Source organism: Schistocerca piceifrons, chromosome 2 (assembly GCF_021461385.2).
Source record: "Schistocerca piceifrons isolate TAMUIC-IGC-003096 chromosome 2, iqSchPice1.1, whole genome shotgun sequence".
Lineage (NCBI taxonomy): Eukaryota > Metazoa > Arthropoda > Insecta > Orthoptera > Acrididae > Schistocerca > Schistocerca piceifrons.
In genome coordinates this window covers 383,000,412-383,020,341 of record NC_060139.1, presented here as the reverse complement: position 1 = coordinate 383,020,341, position 19,930 = coordinate 383,000,412, and the positions used below count along the sequence as shown (strand labels likewise).

General features: G+C 41.6%; 1 protein-coding gene across 1 annotated transcript in view; it reads left to right on the top strand.

Annotated features, from left to right (window-relative positions):
• The window catches only part of LOC124776230 (ATP-binding cassette sub-family C member 4-like), a 170,146-nt gene extending 156,939 nt beyond the window's left edge, over window positions 1-13,207 (top strand). The window contains exons 23-25 of the mRNA XM_047251089.1: window positions 4,461-4,590; window positions 11,135-11,245; window positions 11,707-13,207. Coding sequence (XP_047107045.1) covers window positions 4,461-4,590; window positions 11,135-11,245; window positions 11,707-11,733 — 268 coding nt within the window. The 3' untranslated portion in view covers window positions 11,734-13,207. The remainder of the gene's footprint in view (window positions 1-4,460; window positions 4,591-11,134; window positions 11,246-11,706) is intronic.
• Window positions 13,208-19,930: the final 6,723 nt, after the last annotated feature.

Genomic DNA, 19,930 nt, shown 5'->3' with positions numbered 1-19,930 from the left:
TTCACATTTCTTTTGTCAGTGTTAGGTGACGCTTGACGTGGTGTAAAGAATAAAGAACGTCACCACTGGACAGTGGGAGTTATGATTCACGATATGCCCTATGGCAATCACATGGCTGGGTTTGGGTTTGACGAATCCCTGAGAACGATCTCTCATCATGTATAGCGGCAACAGTGAAGTGCGGAGGAGTTGGTGATATGGTATGAGGGTATTTTTTATGGTTAGGATGTTCTACATTTACTACGTTAACGGAAACGCTAAACTGTAGAAGGACTTGAAAACATTTTACAGCACTGTGTACTGCATACAGTAGAGGAACAGTCTAGGAATGATGATTATACGAGGGCAGTTCAATAAGTAATGCAACACATTTTTTTTCTGAAACAGGGGTTGTTTTATTCAGCATTGAAATACACCAGGTTATTCCCCAATCTTTTAGCTACACAACACTATTTTTCAACGTAATCTCCATTCAATGCTACGGCCTTACGCCACCTTGAAATGAGGGCCTGTATGCCTGCACGGTACCATTCCACTGGTCGATGTCGGAGCCAACGTCGTATTGCATCAATAACTTCTTCATCATCCGCGTAGTGCCTCCCACTGATTGCGTCCTTCATTGGGCCAAACATATGGAAATTCGACGGTGCGAGATCGGGGCTGTAGGGTGCATGAGAAGAACAGTCCACTGAAGTTTTGTGAGCTCCTCTCGGGTGCGAAGACTTGTGTGAGGTCTTGCGTTGTCATGAAGAAGGAGAAGTTCGTTCAGATTTTTGTGCCTACGAACACGCTGAAGTCGTTTCTTCAATTTCTGAAGAGTAGCACAATACACTTCAGAGTTGATCGTTTGACCATGGGGAAGGACATCGAACAGAATAACCCCTTCAGCGTCCCAGAAGACTGTAAAAATGACTTTACCGGCTGAGGGTATGGCTTTAAACTTTTTCTTGGTAGGGGAGTGGGTGTGGCGCCACTCCATTGATTGCCGTTTTGTTTCAGGTTCGAAGTGATGAACCCATGTTTCATCGCCTGTAACAATCTTTGACAAGAAATTGTCACCCTCAGCCACATGACGAGCAAGCAATTCCGCACAGATGGTTCTCCTTTGCTCTTTATGGTGTTAGGTTAGACAACGAGGGACCCAGAGGGAACAAACCTTTGAATATCCCAACTGGTGAACAATTGTGACAGCACTACCAACAGAGATGTCAAGTTGAGCACTGAGTTGTTTGATGGTGATCCGTCGATCATCTCGAACGAGTGTGTTCGCACGCTCCGCCATTGCAGGAGTCACAGCTGTGCACGGCCGACCCGCATGCGGGAGATCAGACAGTCTTGCTTGACCTTGCGGCGATGATGACACACGCTTTGCCCAACGACTCACCGTGCTTTTGTCCACTGCCAGATCACCGTAGACATTCTGCAAGCGCCTATGAATATCTGAGATGCCCTGGTTTTCCGCCAAAAGAAATTCGATCACTGCCCGTTGTTTGCAACGCACATCCTTTACAGACGCCATTTTAACAGCTCCGTCCAGCGCTGCCACCTGTCGGAAGTCAATGAAACTATACGAGACGAAGCTGGAATGTTTGAAAATATTCCACAAGAAATTTCCGGTTTTTTCAACCAAAATTGGCCGAGAAAAAAAAATGTGTTGCATTACTTATTGAACTGCCCTCGTATCATGACAATCGAACCTGTCATAAAGCAACATCTGTGAGACAATGGTTTCCGGACAATAACATCCCTGAAATTCACCACACTCCCCAAAGGCCTGGTCTGAATTCAATGGAACAGCTTTAGGATGTGTTTGAACATCGATTTTGCTCCACACCCAGCGTCCAACGCCACTATCTTCTGTGGTTTCGGCTGTTGGGGAAGAATGGCTTGCTGTTCCTCCACAGACATGCAGACAACTCAGTTAAAGCGCCCACAGCAGCGTTTGAGCCGTCATAACGACGAAGCGTGGAGGCACCGTGTATTAACGTCCACTAATAGATGAGCCGATACTTTTGATCAGGTGGCGTGTGTATCATTCAGTTGTGTAGAATCAGGTTACTGTGTGGGCTGACGTAGGGGATATGACAGAATGGCAGAAAGGGGTTGTCGTGTTTGATGCACCCACATCCACACCATGAAACTGACAGATCTTTTGGTATATCAATGCTTACTATTACGATGTCTACAAGGAATGGTGCACCATTTGCAGTCTTGTAACACAACGTAACACTTTTAAAAAAATCCCTAACCGGAAGGGACCAGAGACGAGTGTCACGTCTTTTTTTGTGGCAATCGGTTACAAACTTGACGGGAATGTCTGCTCTCAGTGAAACCCGTGAGCCAGTTTATGAGTGATCATTGCGAAAAGAACTACATGAAATTGACATTCCGAATCGAGTACACAGTGACAGCGTGTCTTAAACGGGCCAAACAACACAGAAATTGGAGTTGTGTAGTGTGGTCAGACAAGTAGCGATTTTGTCTCGTTTCAAATTATGCGAAGCATCTAGAGCACCAACGGTTCAAAGAGGCGTTTAACCCCCTCTGTGTGGACGCTTTTCAGGCCGGAGATGGTTCCGTGATGTTTGGAGGGTTTCTCATAGAATTACCTAAATCTGCGCATTCAGATTACCATGAAGATGAATCAGGACGCCCATCTTCAAGTTTTCGTACTGCGTTGAATGACCCATTAGATTTCGGTTGCGTAGCTGCAGAAACTGTCAGTAGAGACTCAAATGGAATTTATTTAGCTGCATTTCCGAAGCTAATGGTACTTGAACCAATAAAATTATTTTAAAACCTTTGGTGACCATGTGTTTCCCTTTCTTCTACATCTTCGTGATGGGGACGCTGCGGGTTCTCCCGTCCCCCAAGACGAGAACAACCGTGTTCACAGGGCAGCGTAGAGACGTTACTGGTTTGAAGAACATTCAGTCACCCTACCGCATCTCAGTCATACCACTAAAGCATCCCATCTTAATCACATATACAAGATGTAGAACCCTTTGGGATAGTGGGTGAAATGTATCATTCCCACAACTTGGTAGCCCTAAAGGATCTAAACATCAGTGGGTGGCTTCAGATGGTTATGGCATAGCTGAACACCCTTTCTCGCCAAACTGAGGCTACAGGTGATGTTATACAGAATTTGTGCGATGTTTTCTGTGGAGGGGGAGCTAACGTTTCTGTCCCACGTTCTAACTATATAGGTCTAGAATCTTATTGCAGACCTCCAGGACTAGTAGTAAAGCCAAATCTCTACTCCGCATGTCACCTTGCAGTGTGGTGGGTACCCCATCCTCTACTCCTCACCCAACTCTCCCCCCCTCCCCCTTCACCAAATCTACCCATTCTGTGAAAAAGTTCTTTGAGTTTTTCTTTGTGGTCATTTCGCTAGACTTGCAACGTACGTCCTCGTACGATCGACAATTAAAGAAAATTCAAATTCATTGTCTTAACTGGCTTTAAAGAGTTATCACAACAGTCTCTCTTTGCTAATGGTAACTGTCTGTTCTGTACTTAGTGCGTGGTGTCAGGCAATATGCAGATGAAGGCTTTGTTATGTGGGTGTGCAAGAAAGGTCTAACTGCTTGACTTCCTCTAGCGTCGAATTTAACACCATTAGACCTTTCTGGGACTATGTGATAGATGTAACTTTCCATTCCTTAACTCACTCGGTTGAAACTCTGCTTTTAGAAATTCTAACTACAGTAACAGTGCAGAGATTCTGCCAAAGCGGATAATTTAAAAACATGGTCTAATTTTGTTGTACATGTGTCAGGAAAACGGCATTTTCTTATCCATATGCTTCTGTTAAAACTGTTAGTCATACAGGGCCCACTAAACGTGTTAGAAGTTTCTACTAGGTATCACTAATCTTTTATATATTGTTCATGATCTTTAGTCAGTCATGATCACCAACGCATCTAGTGATGATCTGTATATATTATGGAGATTCGAATAATATTGTGATATAGTTGAACTTAGTATGTTACGTTAATAAATTGCGGGATTCGATTAAACAAAAAAAGCAAAGCCTTAAGGTTCTTTTTGAGCCTACTGCACACACGAATTGAGGCGACAGTCATTAAAACAAAAGCGTTTACCGCTGCGGCAGGACGTTCTCATGAAATTTCAATCACCAAATTTCTCCTCAGAGTGTGAAAATATTTTGTTTCTGCCCACCTACACAGATAGAAATCATCATCATAATAAAAAAAGAGAAATCAGAGCTCGCATGGAAGGATTTAAGTGTTCGTTTTTCCCGCGTGCTGTTAGAGAGTGGAAAGGTAGAGAAATAGCTGACAGATGGTTCGATGAACCCTCCGCCAGGCACTTAATTGTGAACTGCAGTGTAATCGCGTGTATCTAGATGTAACATGTATTTGGATATTTATTTACTTAATTATTGATGTGGAGTTTCACTTTTGTTGCTACAAAATAAGCAATTCATTTTTCAGCACTGATTCGTTGATTCAGAAGACCATTCGCCTCAAGTTTGCGCACTGTACGGTACTGACAGTGGCACATCGTCTCAATACCATAATGGATTCCGACAAGGTGCTCGTAATGGATGCTGGTCGCATGGTGGTATGTACAAGTGTTTTTATGGATCACGTTTTATGCTAGAGATATACAGCAAGTGGACAAAAATAGGGAAACATCAAAAACACAATCCATTACCATGCCCGATATTGTGTAGGAGAGCCGTTGGAACTGAAAACAACTACCAGTTGTCTCGGACTGGATAAATACGGGGCCTGTACGGTTTTGAAATGAATTGAAATGAATTTTATAGCATTGTTCCTACAAAACGGTGGCAAGTTCAGTTAACTACGATGGAGGTGGATAGCAATCACCCACCCTTCTCTCCCAAGCAGACCACAAAGGCTCATTAATATAGAGATTTGTTAACTGTGGAGGTCAAGGAAGATGCGACGATTAGTGCTCGTGCGCACAAAACCAATCCTGGACGATGTGAGCTTGTGAACAGCGGCCCCGTCATCTTGGAACACTGTATTACAATCGGGCAGCAAACATTGTACCGTGGGATGGACATCATCAGCGAAAATGGTCACATCCTTGGCTGTAGTTGGATCTCGCAGAATAACCTTGGAGCCCATGGAACACCTCGATACGGTTGCCCAAATCATCGTCAGACCCCTGCCCTGTTTCACTCTTTGGACGTAAATTCAGCTAAAACATGGAAACAATGTGAAACAAGAGTCATACGACCAAATGACTTTCTTCCCTTGCTCCATAGTCCAGGTTTTATGGCACTGGCAACAAGTTTTCGTGCTACGGGCATTGCACTAATGATGACACGTTTTGAAAGTCCAACTCTCCCTGTAATTTCGTACTTATGGAGCTCCGTTCGTGTTGGGTTCGCGAGTGCGACGTTCAGCTCTGCAGTGACTTTTGCATATGTCGTCCCATTATTTTGTCACAGTACTCTTCAATGACCGTCTGTCACACTCTCTCAGCATACACTTTCGTTTGTGTTGTCACTTACCTGATGATGTTCTTCTGCTTTCCTCGAATGCGGTATAAATCTTCAATACGGTTCCTCTTGAAACACCAAACACTTTGGCTACCTTGATTACGGAAGCACCCACCGTATGAGCACCTACAATTTCCCCACGTTCGAATTCACTCGGCTCCGACCTAGTGCACTCACAACCACACAGAATACTATACTGACAACCACTGACACCTTCAACGTATTGAGCACATTGCACAGGTACTGTTCGTGGTCAAATATAACAGTGCAACCTGCAAACTTCGCTAATATCTGTATTTATGTTCAAGCATGCAATTCTCGCGGGGTTTCCATATTTTTGTCCAACCCGTATATGTTTCCTTGCCATTCTTCACTGTGAAGACTTTCAGTTAATAAGCCGGCCGTGGGTGGCCGAGCGGTTCTAGGCGCTACAGTCTGGAAACGCGCGACCGCTACGGTCGCAGGTTCGAATCCTTCCTAGGGCATGAATGTGTGTGATGTCCTTAGGTTAGTTAGGTTTAAGTAGTTCTGAGTTCAGGGGACTGAAGACCTCAGAAGTTAAGTCCCATAGTGCCCAGAGTCATTTGAACCATTTTTTCTTTCAGTTAGTAACTTTCACCATAATTCACTAGAGACAGAAATTGTATTAGAAACGTTCAGCTCTTGGGACGAAGACCTCGACTGCAGTCTACACCCGTACATTAAACATACACACATAAAAAAAAGTTCTGCACCACCTCGGTTCCGAGAGTTCTGGAAACAGTACAGAAAAATGGAATGGATATCAACATAAACATCATTTCGCCTTTCTTATTGCTCATGAAAACTACATACTACATGTTGTACCACCACACACCGAGACGTTCAGCGGTGGTGGTCCAGATTGCTGTACAACCCATACATCTAATATCCAGTAGCACATCCTCTTGCATTGATGCATGGCGGTATTCGTCGTGGCATACTATCCACAAGTTCATCACGGCACTATTGATCCAGATTGTCCCACTCCTGAACGGCGATTCGGCGTAGATTCCTCAGAGTGGTTGGTGGGTCACGTATCCATAAACAGCCCTTTTCAATCTATCCCAGGCATGTTCGATATGGTTCACGTCTGAAGAACATGCTGGCCACTCTATTCGAGCGATATCGTTATCCTGAAAGAAGTCATTCAAAAGATGTGCACGATGGGGGTGCGAATTGTCGTCCATGAAGGCGAATGCCTCGCCAATATGCTGCCGATATGGTTGCACTATCGGTCGGAGGATGGCATTCATGTATGGTATAGCTGTTACGGCGCCTTCCATGAGCACCAGCTGGGTACGTAGGCCCCACATAATGCCACTCCAAAACAGCAGGGAACCTCCACCTTCCTACACTCGCTGGACAGTGGATCTAAAGAGTTCAGTTTAACCGGGTTGCCTCCAAACACGTCTTCGATGATTGTCTGGTTGAAGGCATGTGCGACACTCATCGGTGAAGATAACGTGATGCCAATCCTGAGCGGTCCATTCGGCATGCTGTTGAGCCATCTGTACCGCGCTGCATGGTGTAGTGGTTGCAAAGATGGACCTCGCCATGGACCTCGGGAGTGAAGTTGCGCATCATGCACCCTATTGCGCACAGTTTGAGTCATAACAGGACGTCCTGTGGCTCCACGAAAAGCATTATTCAACATGGTGACGTTGCTGTTAGCGTTCCTCCGAGCCAGAATCCGTAGGTAGCAGTCATCCACTGCAGTAATAGGCCTTGGGCGGTCTGAGCGAGGCATGTCATCGACAGTTCTTGTCCCTCTGTATCTCCTCCGTGTCCGAATAACATCGCTTTGGTTCACTCCGAGACGCCTGGACACTTCCCTTGTTGAGAGCCGTGCCTGGCTCAAAGTAACAATGCGGACGCGATCGAACCTCGGTGTTGGGCGTCTAGGCATGGTTGAACTACAGACAACACGAGCCGTGTACCTCCGTCCTGGTGGAATGACTGGAACTGATCGGCTGTCGGACACCCTCCGTCTAATAGGCGCTGCTCATGCATGGTTGTTTACATCTTTGGGCCTCTGAACAGTCAAAGGGACTGTGTCTGTGATACAACATCCACAGTCAACGTCTATCTTGAAGAGTTCTGGCAACCGGGGTAATGCAATTTTTTTTTGGTGTGTGCAGTATACATACTTGTGTAGCTCACGTCCTGGTACAAGCTTATTTTGTTGACACCATTTGGCCGATATGGATGAAAGGAGTGTAACTGTTTCGTGAAGGTGATTGATGAGTGCATTATAGTGTAGTGCCTTGTTTGTGTTGTTATTGTTTTCCATGATGATGATGCTGGTGATAGAAGTTGAAGGATGAAACTCAGTGTTGCCACATAGCTTGCTCCTTACTACACACAGTTTTACTCTTTACAGCGAACGTCGGTACACATTCTACGCTACTAACTTTCTATCCAATGCTGGTCGTGTGCCGTTGGTGAACTTTTAAATTTCTTCTCCACAACAGGATTCAAACTACATACCTCTAGCTCAGAATGTCGGAACTGTGTCCGCAGCTCGTGGTCGTGCGTTAGCGTTCTCGCTTCCCACGCCCGGGTTCCCGGGTTCGATTCCCGGCGGGGTCAGGGATTTTCTCTGCCTCGTGATGACTGGATGTTGTGTGATGTCCTTAGGTTAGTTAGGTTTAAGTAGTTCTAAGTTCTAGGGGACTGATGACCATAGATGTTAAGTCCCATAGTGCTCAGAGCCATTTGAACCATTTTTTTGTCGGAACTGTGTCCCACAGAACACTGGTGTTACGCGGAAAGTGAATAAGAGCTCCGCGAAAACTATTAATAACATGGCGCTTTTCTCGACATTTTGACGATACTAATTGCTTTTTAAAATTTTGTTATGATTTCCGTGTTAGTAGTTATAATTTAAAACTGCGGTAATCACTGAATAAAAAAAGTTTTTCTCATTTTTAAAAATTTCACCTTCAAAATAAACAAGGTCTTCAAAATAAACTAGGTATTCCATGAAAATACTAGGATTCTCAAAGTGTTACGTCAGAGGCAAAGTTTGGTAACCTCTGCTCTAGGTGGAGATCGGTGGAGTGTGATTAAGCTCGACTATTGAGGCGGATAATTGTGTTGTGTTCTAATCCGTGTGGCGGTCAAATTTAGCTACAATGGAATCGACAAGGGAAAGCGTCGTACCGCTGGCACAAAAGGGGAAGGCGGTGAGTGTTCATACTTACTGAGTTGTGAACCCCCACTCTGCTGTTCGAAATCTTAAGTTAAAAGTAGTAAGTTTTATTTTTTTACAAAGCTAAACTTGTGCGAAAATCAGAAATTTGCAATGGAGGTATCTTATTCTTCTACAAAGCTAAAAAGCAAACACTCAGGTGTGTCATAACGAAAGTTCTCTGTACACATTTTCGAAGCTTCAAAACTAATTGAAATGTTCAATAAGATTTTCTTTCTGCGCCGGAGGATGCACTGGTGTGACTGGCAGATTAAAAATCTTTTCCGTACAGAGCATCGAACTGGGGACCGCCTTTCAGAAGCAAATGCTCTACCAACTGAGCTACCCCACAGCGACTACCGGTGCTTCCTTACGGCAGTACTTGCGGTAGTACCTCATTTCCTATAATCCAAACTTCACGGAAGCTCTCCTGCGAGAGCTGTAAGACTTGCACTCCTGGAAGAAATAATATTGTGGAGACATGGCTTAGCCATGGCAAAAGTCCCGAGATCGAGTCTCGATCGAGTCCACAGTTTTAATCTGCCAGGAAGTTTCATATCAGCACACACTCCGCTGCAGAGTGAAAATTTCGTAATGGAAGCATACCCCGGGCTGTAGCTAAGCCATGTCTCTGGAATACCCTTCCTTTCAGGAGTCCTAGTCTTGCAAGTTTCGCAGGAGAGCTTCTGTGAAGTTTAGAAGGTAGGAGACGAGATACTGCCGGAAGTGAAGCTGTGAGGACGGGTCGTTAGTCGTGTTGACCACTTGCCCGCAAAAGGCAAAGGTCCCCATTTCGAGTTTCGGTCCAGCACACAGTTTTAATCTGCAAGGAAGTTTCGTATCTGAGACCTTTCTTAATCAGGAGCAACTGTTATCTAAATTTACCCTCGAGAATTTCCCCTCGTATTGGTGATATGAAGAATTTGCTGCCGTGTATATTCTCTGTAACTGAAACAGTCTCGTTTAGGAATTGATTCTTCCTTGTAACTATCGTCCACCGATAGATCACAGCGGTTTGTAATAATATTTGATGATGCCAGCTTACTTGTCGTAAATTCTAACACTGCATCATCTCACAGCACCATTAAAACGTAACTGTTAAATACCACGGAACACAGGACAAAATGCACATCGGTGTGGTGAGATTGTTACTCACAGCCGCCGCTGACAGTTTTTAGTCATCTCGTATATAGAGTCGTCAATCGCATTTTTTTCTGCTGTTTGACAGATATTTGCAATTTCTTTATTTACGATGTGTAGTTGGAGTCCGCCCAAACAAATACTGCTCATCAAGTCTTACACGTGCCGTCCAGCGCCGACAGAAAGAGTCGGTTTGTTTGCCGTTACGAGCAAAATTATAATTATTTAAAGCGAAATTTTACGTTCCAGCTCGATTGAGCGGTTCCAGATTAGTTTACTGCGAGATTAGTTTTATCGGTATATATTAACAAGGACAGTAAAACACGAAGATAAACCAGAACTCCGGCAGCAATTACTGAGCGGGGCTGTGGCTGCTGGAGTGTTGGCTATTCTTCGTGTTTCACTGTCCCTGTTAATACATGTCGATAAAATGAATGTCGCACTAGTCTCATATTGGACCGCGCAATCAAAAGGGCGCGTAAAATTCCACCTTAAAAATCATTCTCCTCGTAACGGGAAGTAAACAGATTCTTTCTGTCGTCATGGGCGTCGCATTAAAGACTTTACGAGCAGTATTCACGTGGGCTGATTCCAGCCACACACTGCAAAGAAGAAATTGCAAATATCCGCCGAAATACCAGAGAAAATGTGACCGTCGACCCACACCAGGTGACACCCCGTATACACCTACCAGAATTTTCCTAAACATAGCAGTTGGCTTTATGGTGATGCACATATGGTCCTTCATTAATCTATTTTTAGTTAATTCGTGTTCACTGTTCTATTGAAAAAGTCATTAACACAAGTGGACAGTTATTGTTGCTAAATCAACAGAGTATGAACTGTCGGTGGCTCACCACATGTCTTCAGGTACTACGACTCGAATTCTGTCAGCGAAAATCGTGAAACTACTCCTGTGTTTTCACATCTGTCGGAGTATTTACGTTGTCTGCACAGCTAATTGCTTTTAAATGTCGCCTTTGACGCAGCTGGAGGCCGCGCTGGATTAGCCCAGCGGTCTAGGGCGCTGCAGTCATGAAATGTGCGGCTGGTCCCCGCGGAGATTTGAGTCCTCCCTCGGGCATGGGTGTGTGTGTGTTTGTCCTTAGGATAATTTAGGTTAAGCAGTGTGTAAGCATAGGGACTGATGACCTTAGCAGTTAAGTCCCATAAGTTCTCACACACAACTGAACATTTTTTTGAACGCAGCTGGACGTAATGAAAGTCTGCTAATTTAGTGGAAGCTCTGATTAAGGAAGTATCATATTACTTTATGCACACAGGAATTTGACCATCCTCACCTGCTGTTACAAAATAAGGAGGGATACTTCTACAAGATGGTGCAGCAGACCGGCCCGTCCATGGCAGAACAACTGCGAAGAGTCGCTGAAGAGGTAAACCGCAACAACATAGATTTAGAGTGAAATTTTTATGCTCCTGAATTCGCATCTCCTTGAGAAATTTATTATTAACTACAACGGAAGGAATTTCTTGGACCGTACGATACACATCGTCTTCTCCCCCCCCCTCCCCCCCCTCTCTCTCTCTCTCACCCTCTGACAAATCCAGTTATATGACAACTCGGCCTGTTGTAAAACCCGGACTTATGGTTGCGGCGTGTACCGTAGAACAAGGCAAGCTTCCCGAAAACCTTGTTGAGAACGGGAGGATTGCAGCTATTTTTAATGCTTTCCTGGGACAATGTGCCACAGCAGAAACGAACGCCTAATGCGTGTATGTGTATCTGTTGCAGTGTGTAATAGAACAAAGCCATTGACTTGCTCCACATGTATTGTAGTGTACCTATCCGATCTTGCATTGGCAGTGTATTTCATGACTTCATTTTCTTTTCCAGTGCTATCACGGTACGATTCGCTTGTAAGGAAGCTGCAGAAGAACAAGCTGTCTAAAATGCTCCTGCCATGGACATTTATTGATTTATTTAGCATGCTGAAAAGTGCTGAAAACAAATGGAATCGGCGAAAATTGTACAAATGTACTATATTTAATTTATTTTTGCAAATATATTATTTATAATTTCCCGAGGTCTGTTTAAAATAAAAGTGTAATTTTTCTATAATTATGATAGTGGTCCTGGGCCACAGAAAGTGGAGAGACGAACTGCTATGTGTAGAAACTTAATGTCTAGATTTTCAGCTTTTAGTTGTGAACTTACGAGTATGGGATTGACGTAGAAGGCACCACCAATTCACCTATGTCTCTCGTCCTTTTAGCATAGCTTGTAGTATGATACCTGACCGTGTTCCTGTCCTAGTGTTGCGTACAGCATTACAGAATAGAAATTCTATTGCGTGATTATCAAATATATCTCACGACTACATTGCTGACGGGATACTAGAGGCAAATAAAACATAACGACATATTTTAGGACTGGAATACAATGTTGAGGTTGCGACAGAGCTTTTCCATATTCAAAGCGTGTTTGCAGGTATAAAGTAAACGATAATCGATTTCCTGCTTATTGATACAACCGGTTTAATTATTGCAGTCACGGAAACCGGTCTCAACACTAGAGGAATGGAAGACAGCTAGTTGAGGTTTACGTTGTTCCTATCGGCTGTTCATATTATATTTCCATGTCCCAAGAAAGCGATGAGAGCTGGATCACCCAATTTTTAACCACCAGAGTTTATACCTAGCATAAGCATCTCTTTGACACATATTTTGTCATAACGCACATTCTACTGTTAGTGTACGATATTTCTGTAACAATACGAGGAAGCAATAATTTATTCGGATCTAGCTATTCTGATCAGCTACTCTTGTCACGTTTCTTCTTAGCAAAAATAGCACTGGTCATTTAGGATGACAAATACCGTTCTAACCTAAAAAATTGTATTCCTTTTCGTCCGATACTCTTTCTTTCATTTTATCCTCCAAAAAAGACCCCTCAAATGGGAACTTGTTACGTGGAATCTGAATGAGAATAAAACTCGGTATTCACCAATATTTATCTCTTATACCTGCATCCATTTAAGTTTCTCGCTTCTTTGAGACAAGCAGAACATTTAATTTGTGTTTCGAAATAATGACTAATTGATGGAAATTATTTAAAATTCTTTGTGCCATTCGTAGGAAATAAAACGACTCCTGGCACTCTGGCCATCTTGAATCGTGGAATAGAATCTCAGTGTTGATTTCCTATTTCATTATTATATCAAAATAAAAGTGAAACTTCTGAAAAATGATTTGGCAAACACCAGAATTTAAGTAAATGAATAAATCTTTTCAAGATTTGATTAGTTTTAAACGAACGTGGCAGAAAACACAACATTTAGATAGAATCAAAATTATACCGCCCTACATCTAAAATGGATTACATCAAATTCCTGTCAAAATCGCTTCTAATTTTTTCATGTCTGTATTGTGTACTTTTTATACATTCGTAAAAATCAACTGTTTTGTATTAAAATAATTTATAATGTTTTAATTGAAGTATCTGTATTACAGTCTTGTTAATTTTTAGGCAAAAATAAATCAATAAATAAAACAAAAATAAAGAGAAATTTTACTATGTTTCATGATATATGTTTTACCGATCTCCATTTCTTTTTCAGCGAAACAATACCATGCTTATTAACAGTCATAGCTACACACATCGGAAGAACATCTGGTAATGGATATCGTTCATGACTTATACGCCATATACGACATTGAGTATTCGCTCGTAATTTCACAGCAACATCCAATAATAAGTTAGATAAAGAAGATACTTTTCAGTAATCTGTCGTGTACGTTTTTACCGTGCTGAGGAAATAGGTTACGTATATAAGTTCTCTTTATTAGGAATAGCGACTTTCCTAAAATTATAAAAAATTATCAGATCAGTACGAGACAATAATAAATATTTTAGGTTAACATTAGTAAATGAGTACTTTTATAAATGCGGCCCTTCTGAGTACAGTTAATCCAGAAATATAGTCGTTCTGACATATTCCAATATCTAATTAACAAGATATTCGATCTGTTTCGGACGGAATACATGTTAGGTTTTAATAGCATAATAGTAATTACTAGTGGAAGAACTGATGTGCCAGTTTCAAGTGACCAAAGTTGCACGTGACCAATTGGGAAAACGTAGACATCTCTCCTCCACCCAAACCAGCCTTGTTTGCTAGGCAAGTAGCGTCAGGAATTGGAAACGATGTGAATACGATACACAAAACCTTACTCAAGTAAAGGATATTTAAGACAGTACAAGAAGTCATGACTGTGAGTGATAACCCAACATTACGTCATCATTCTACCTGTATAGCGTTCATGTATCTTCCGGAATACTATGACCGCTAGGTTAGTGGCTGCTTGGTCCAGCTTTATCTCACAGAAAAGCTTTTATTTTGTTGTGTTATGGATTCTGGAGGGCACGGTACATGACCAGGAATAAATCGCAATATAGTTTACGCATAAATCAGGTAGTTCCTTTAGATTAGGAGGGGGAAATTTATAAGAAAAATATGGAAGAAATATGGATAAAATATCGTAATAGTTCCGGAAAAAATTTTGCAGAATCCTTTAAAAAGTATAACTTGAGAATTCTGAACACACTATTCACTTTTTTCCAGTTCATGATGGGATGATACAGCAAGCACTGATAAATGTTTGGAAGAGATAAACAGTCGTGGCTGAAAAACAGTTTATTATTTTCTGCTTTGCCAATTATGCGTATCGGCTTGTTTAGGGCGTCTTCAGATTGGTCTACAAATAAATTTTTTTTGCAGCCAAAAGACTTTATCTCGTCACACGCTATTTACAGGTATATATTTAAAGATATACATTACAGGATAAATCATTGATTGATTACATCATTAAAAAGCAAAAATAAAAAAGGGTAATTCAAGACTGTAGATCCTTGTGGGGAACCAACTGTGGATCTAATGACCACTTAGTTTTTCAAAGGCGACGTATCCAATTAGGAGAAAACACAAGAAATAGACAACTGAATAGCCAGAAGATTGAAGAGAAACACGAGCAGATGCGGTACAAACTCTTTCTCCTGAAGCAGCTCAGCGTAAAGGATTTTTTCTACGAAAATTAGAATGTGAACTAAAAAGGATGTCAGAATACGACAATGTTGAAAGGGAAAACGGGAATGTTAAACAAGCAATTAGCAAAATTGCCCTAGAGGTATTGCGGGCAGAGAGTAAAAGTGTAGACAAACAGAATCGTCTATGGGTGTCGGTAACCTTGAGAACAGGATGCGGGAACAGAAGAATTTGTACAAAAATGATTATCAAATAAATCACATGATGATGAAAATTACCAGACAATGATCCAGGAGTTAAGAAACAGAATTAAATGAGAAAATAACAAGATGTGAAAACAGAAATGCATTCACAGTGAAATTTAACAGATGGATACAAAAGATAGAAGTCTGAAGGACACTTACTGAAAAGAAGAAAACATCAGTAAACAAGACAATGAAAAACTTACTTCTTTTAAGGGAATGGGAAAAGCATTATGCAGATCTAATAATCCAATAGCTGAAGACATACTCCAGTGTATAAAAAAGGAGGACTGTAAGACTGAAGAAACGCTTCGAAATATGAACATTACGACAGAAGTGAGCAGCGCATTAGCCGAAAAGAATGCCCGATCAAATGGTCCTGCGAATATTCCTGTGGAATTATTGAAAGTTGGAGGACACAATTTCAAGAAAAGAATAAGGCACCTTATACTCACCTGTTATCAATGTACTGAAATATCGTATGTGATTTCCATTTTCTAGATGGAGAAAAAAAGGCACGAACTGAAGCTTCCTGGCAGATTAAAACTCTGTGCCAGACCGAGACTCGAACTCGGGACCATTGCCTTCCATGGGCAAGTGCTCTACCGACTTTTTTCTTGATTTTGTTGTATTGTTCACTGAATTCGTTCAGAGCAGACGTCCGATGACACCCGTTCAGGCTCTTCGTTGAGCCATTCACTCAGTTTTGTATTACAGAGGGCAGCTAACTCTCTGACCAAACACGCTGAGCTATCATGCTGGTAACCGACTGAGCTACCAAAGCACGACTCAGGCCCCCTATTCTGTATCTTTCCGCCATTTTGCCGATCGGTTCGGTACGCAAGCGCACCAAAAGGTCTTGTTTTCAAAGGAGAGGCCCAACATTATTCTGTAAGCATTTCGAAAACGATGCCGAACGGCCCTAGCTAATTGAAACGCTGTTGTCAGTTCTCCTCGCACCAACCAATCAAAAGCAATCTACCTCAGATCCGCGCATGCCAACTGCAGCGCCACAGCGGCAGATCTTGAAGCAGGTAGAAGCCGACACAGGCACGCTATTCTTCACAGTACCGAAAATTGTGGTTAGAGTATGTATTAATGTTCAAATTTCACTGGCCATGTGCTTCCATGAATGTATGATAATGATAGCTATTGACTGTGTTCTGGAAACTGTCATAAATGTCACATATGTCATTTTATTCTGATTCACATCGATGTCTTCTTTTGGATTTTACGTTTCGGAATTTGATTTACGAATGAACGTCACTGTCAGTTGTTCCATGCACAGCAATTTCATCTTTCATTCCTTAAACATATGGAAGTCACGAAATCGAAGATACTAGTTTCTGAGAAAGCGCGCTCTTACATGTAAATAACATTGAATATTTCAGAAAAATGCTTAACTTTGACGAATAGCGAAGTGTCAGAATGTGTTACAAACACAAAGGGGAAAACAATATTTTCGTTCTCATTATTATGTAAACCTATGATATCTGACACGGCAGTTCAAGCCTTATCGACTTGGCTACAACAACCAGGATGCCTTCAGCCCTTTATTCTGCAGAATTCCAGTCGCAAGAGATTCAGGCTGACTTCGTTGCCCAATGATGTGGGCGTAAGCTGTAAATGTATGAAATTTTGGAAGGTTTTCTCTATCAGGCTTCACAAAATTCCTTTGCATTGTTACTTAAAAGTTTTAAACATCTTTTGATAATCAATAAGTAAACCATCTGCGGAAAAATAGTACATGAAGTCATTAGTAATTTCAGCTAACACTCATGTGATATATGTAACGAGAGCCGACCTTTTGAAATGTAATGATTTCTTTTAAACTCTTAATTACGTAAAAATAACAGGTACTTTGTGAGAATATTGGCCAAAACTGTTGTTTTATGTCACAATTATTCACAGTAACAACAATACAAACCATATTTCTAACAAAGAAAAATAGTCTATCATGAACTCACTTTCTACCCAGACGCGTCCTGGTGGTTCTTCAGTAACACAATCACTAAATTCGAACCTGAAACCGCTCAATATGTTTGAAATAACAAATTCTAGATGTAAATAAGCCACCAGAACCGAACGAGAGGGCCATACCAAAATCTAAAACCTCTCGATAGAGTCATCGAAAATCGGCAGGAGGACCGATCGGTAACAGGTCTCAGAAGCTTACTGAATAGGAACTTCGGATAAAGAACTACTGAGGCTAACCTACTGCACCGATCGGTATGAACGATACAGAATAGGGCCCCAGGACCCCTTCTCACAGCTTCAACTCTGCCAGTATCTTGTCTCCTACCTCCAAAATTCACAGAAGCTCTTCTGCGAACCTTGCTGAACTAACACTCCTGGTAGAGAAGATAGCACGGAGAGATGGCAAAGCCACAGCCTGGGGGATGTTTCCAGAATGAGATTTTCACTCTGCAGAGGAGTGTGCGAGGATATGACATTTCCTGGAAGATTAAAACTGTGTGCCTGACCGAGAATCGAACTCGAGTTCGAATCTTGGTCCGCCACACAGTTTTAATCCGCCAGGAAGTTACATATCAGCGCACACTCCGTTGCAGAGTGAAAATCTTATTCTAGACACTAACCGCTACAGATGTATTAGTGTGAACTGCATTATGAGCCACTTATTGGCAAAATTATGGATGAGAAAGTGTGACAGAAGGCTCCCCACTATTTCGGGGAAGACCAGAGTGTGAACAGGCAGTAAAGATCCTGTAGAGATAACCTCTTTATTTTACAGCAGCTAAAGGATAAATCTATAGCAGTAGCAAATGAGTTGCACACTTCCTTTATATATTAGCAAAACTTGATACTGTTCTGAGACCAAAACTGTGGGAAGTTTTGAAATATATGGATGGCCATCTTTTACATATCATTATTAAAATGTGCAGAGATATCAAGATATTTTTTAAACATCGTGACATCTATTAATTTACATGGGCTGCTCGAGTAATAGACTATATTCTTACAAAAAAAAAGAATAGAAAAAAAAGCCACTGGCAAGAACAAAAGATACAAGAGTCTACAGAAGCTTGGATGTATCATCATATCGCTTTTTAATCTGCAGTGACAAAATATTTTTAAAAACATGGAAGAAACCAGTCAAACACTCAGTGGGATGTAAGAAATTGTAAGATGCATCTACACCAACGATATGTAAGTAGGCTGTTTAGGTTTTTTTATTGGTAACGCCACCTCTGTATGAAAATCACTGGCTGTGCTGTGTGCAGTCTGTGGCTGCTTTGCATTGTTGTAATTCTCGCCATTGTAGTGTTAGGCAGCTGGCTGTGAACAGCGCATAGCGTTGCGCAGTTGGAGGTGAGCCGCTAGCAGTGGTGGATGTGGGGAGAGAGATGGCGGAGTTTTGAAATTTGTCATGAACTGCTATATTTATATATGATTATATCAAGGTAAATACACTGTTTGTTCTCTATTAATATCTTTCATTTGCTAACTATCCCTATCAGTAGTTAGTGCCTTCCATAGTTTGAATCTTTTATTTAGCTGGCAGTAGTGGCGCTCGCTGTATTGCAGTAGCTTGAGCAGCGAAGATTTTTGTGAGGTAAGTGATTTGTGAAAGGTATAGTTTAATGTTAGTCAGGGCCATTCTTTTGTAGGGAATTTTGAAAGTCAGATTGCGTTGCGCTAACAAAATATTGTGTGTCAGTTTAAGCACAGTCATGTATAATTGTTCTATGGGGACGTTCCATATGGCGACCCTGCCAGGATTCGAACCTGGAATAAAAATTTTTTTCAAATCTGTATTGGCCACTGCCCAATACAATTTGTAAAATTTTTGTGGGGAGCATGGGGGCTATGTAAGTAGGCTGTTTAGGTTTTTTTATTGGTAATGCCACCTCTGTATGAAAATCACTGGCTGTGCTGTGTGCAGTCTGTGGCTGCTTTGCATTGTTGTAATACTCGCCATTGTAGTGTTAGGCAGCTGGCTGTGAACAGCGCATAGCGTTGTGCAGTTGGAGGTGAGCCGCCAGCAGTGGTGGATGTGGGGAGAGAGATGGCGGAGTTTTGAAATTTGTCATGAACTGCTATATTTATATATGATTATATCAAGGTAAATACATTGTTTGTTCTCTATTAATATCTTTCATTTGCTAACTATCCCTATCAGTAGTTAGTGCCTTCCATAGTTTGAATCTTTTATTTAGCTGGCAGTAGTGGCGCTCGCTGTATTGCAGTAGCTTGAGCAGCGAAGATTTTTGTGAGGTAAGTGATTTGTGAAAGGTATAGTTTAATGTTAGTCAGGGCCATTCTTTTGTAGGGAATTTTGAAAGTCAGATTGCGTTGCGCTAACAAAATATTGTGTGTCAGTTTAAGCACAGTCATGTATAATTGTTCTATGGGGACGTTTCAGATATAGTGTCGTATTATTATACCAAAAGAGACTAAATGAGAAACCAGCAAGTAACAACCTAGATGGAGAACGCAGTACTATTAAAGAAATTGTAACGCACGTAGCCACTGTAGCACTAGGAACGAAAAAAAGAAATATGCTAAAAAGGGATTAACGATTACGAATGACCATATTAGGAGGCTAATAAAAGACAACAATAAGGTGTATCTAAAAATCTTTCCATTACCTAATAATGTGTATTACAGAAAGGAATATATAAGTAAGTCTCCTTTAGTAAAGAAAAAAATACGAAGAAGGAAACGAGACTTTGGGGTCGGTATGTGAGTGAACTAGACCATTATATTCATGGGAGACAAAACGAAGAATACAAAATTATAAAGTACTTGAATAAACAAGAACGAGAAACTTGATAATTAAATGTAATAACTGTAAAGTGATGTGAAGGTCGAT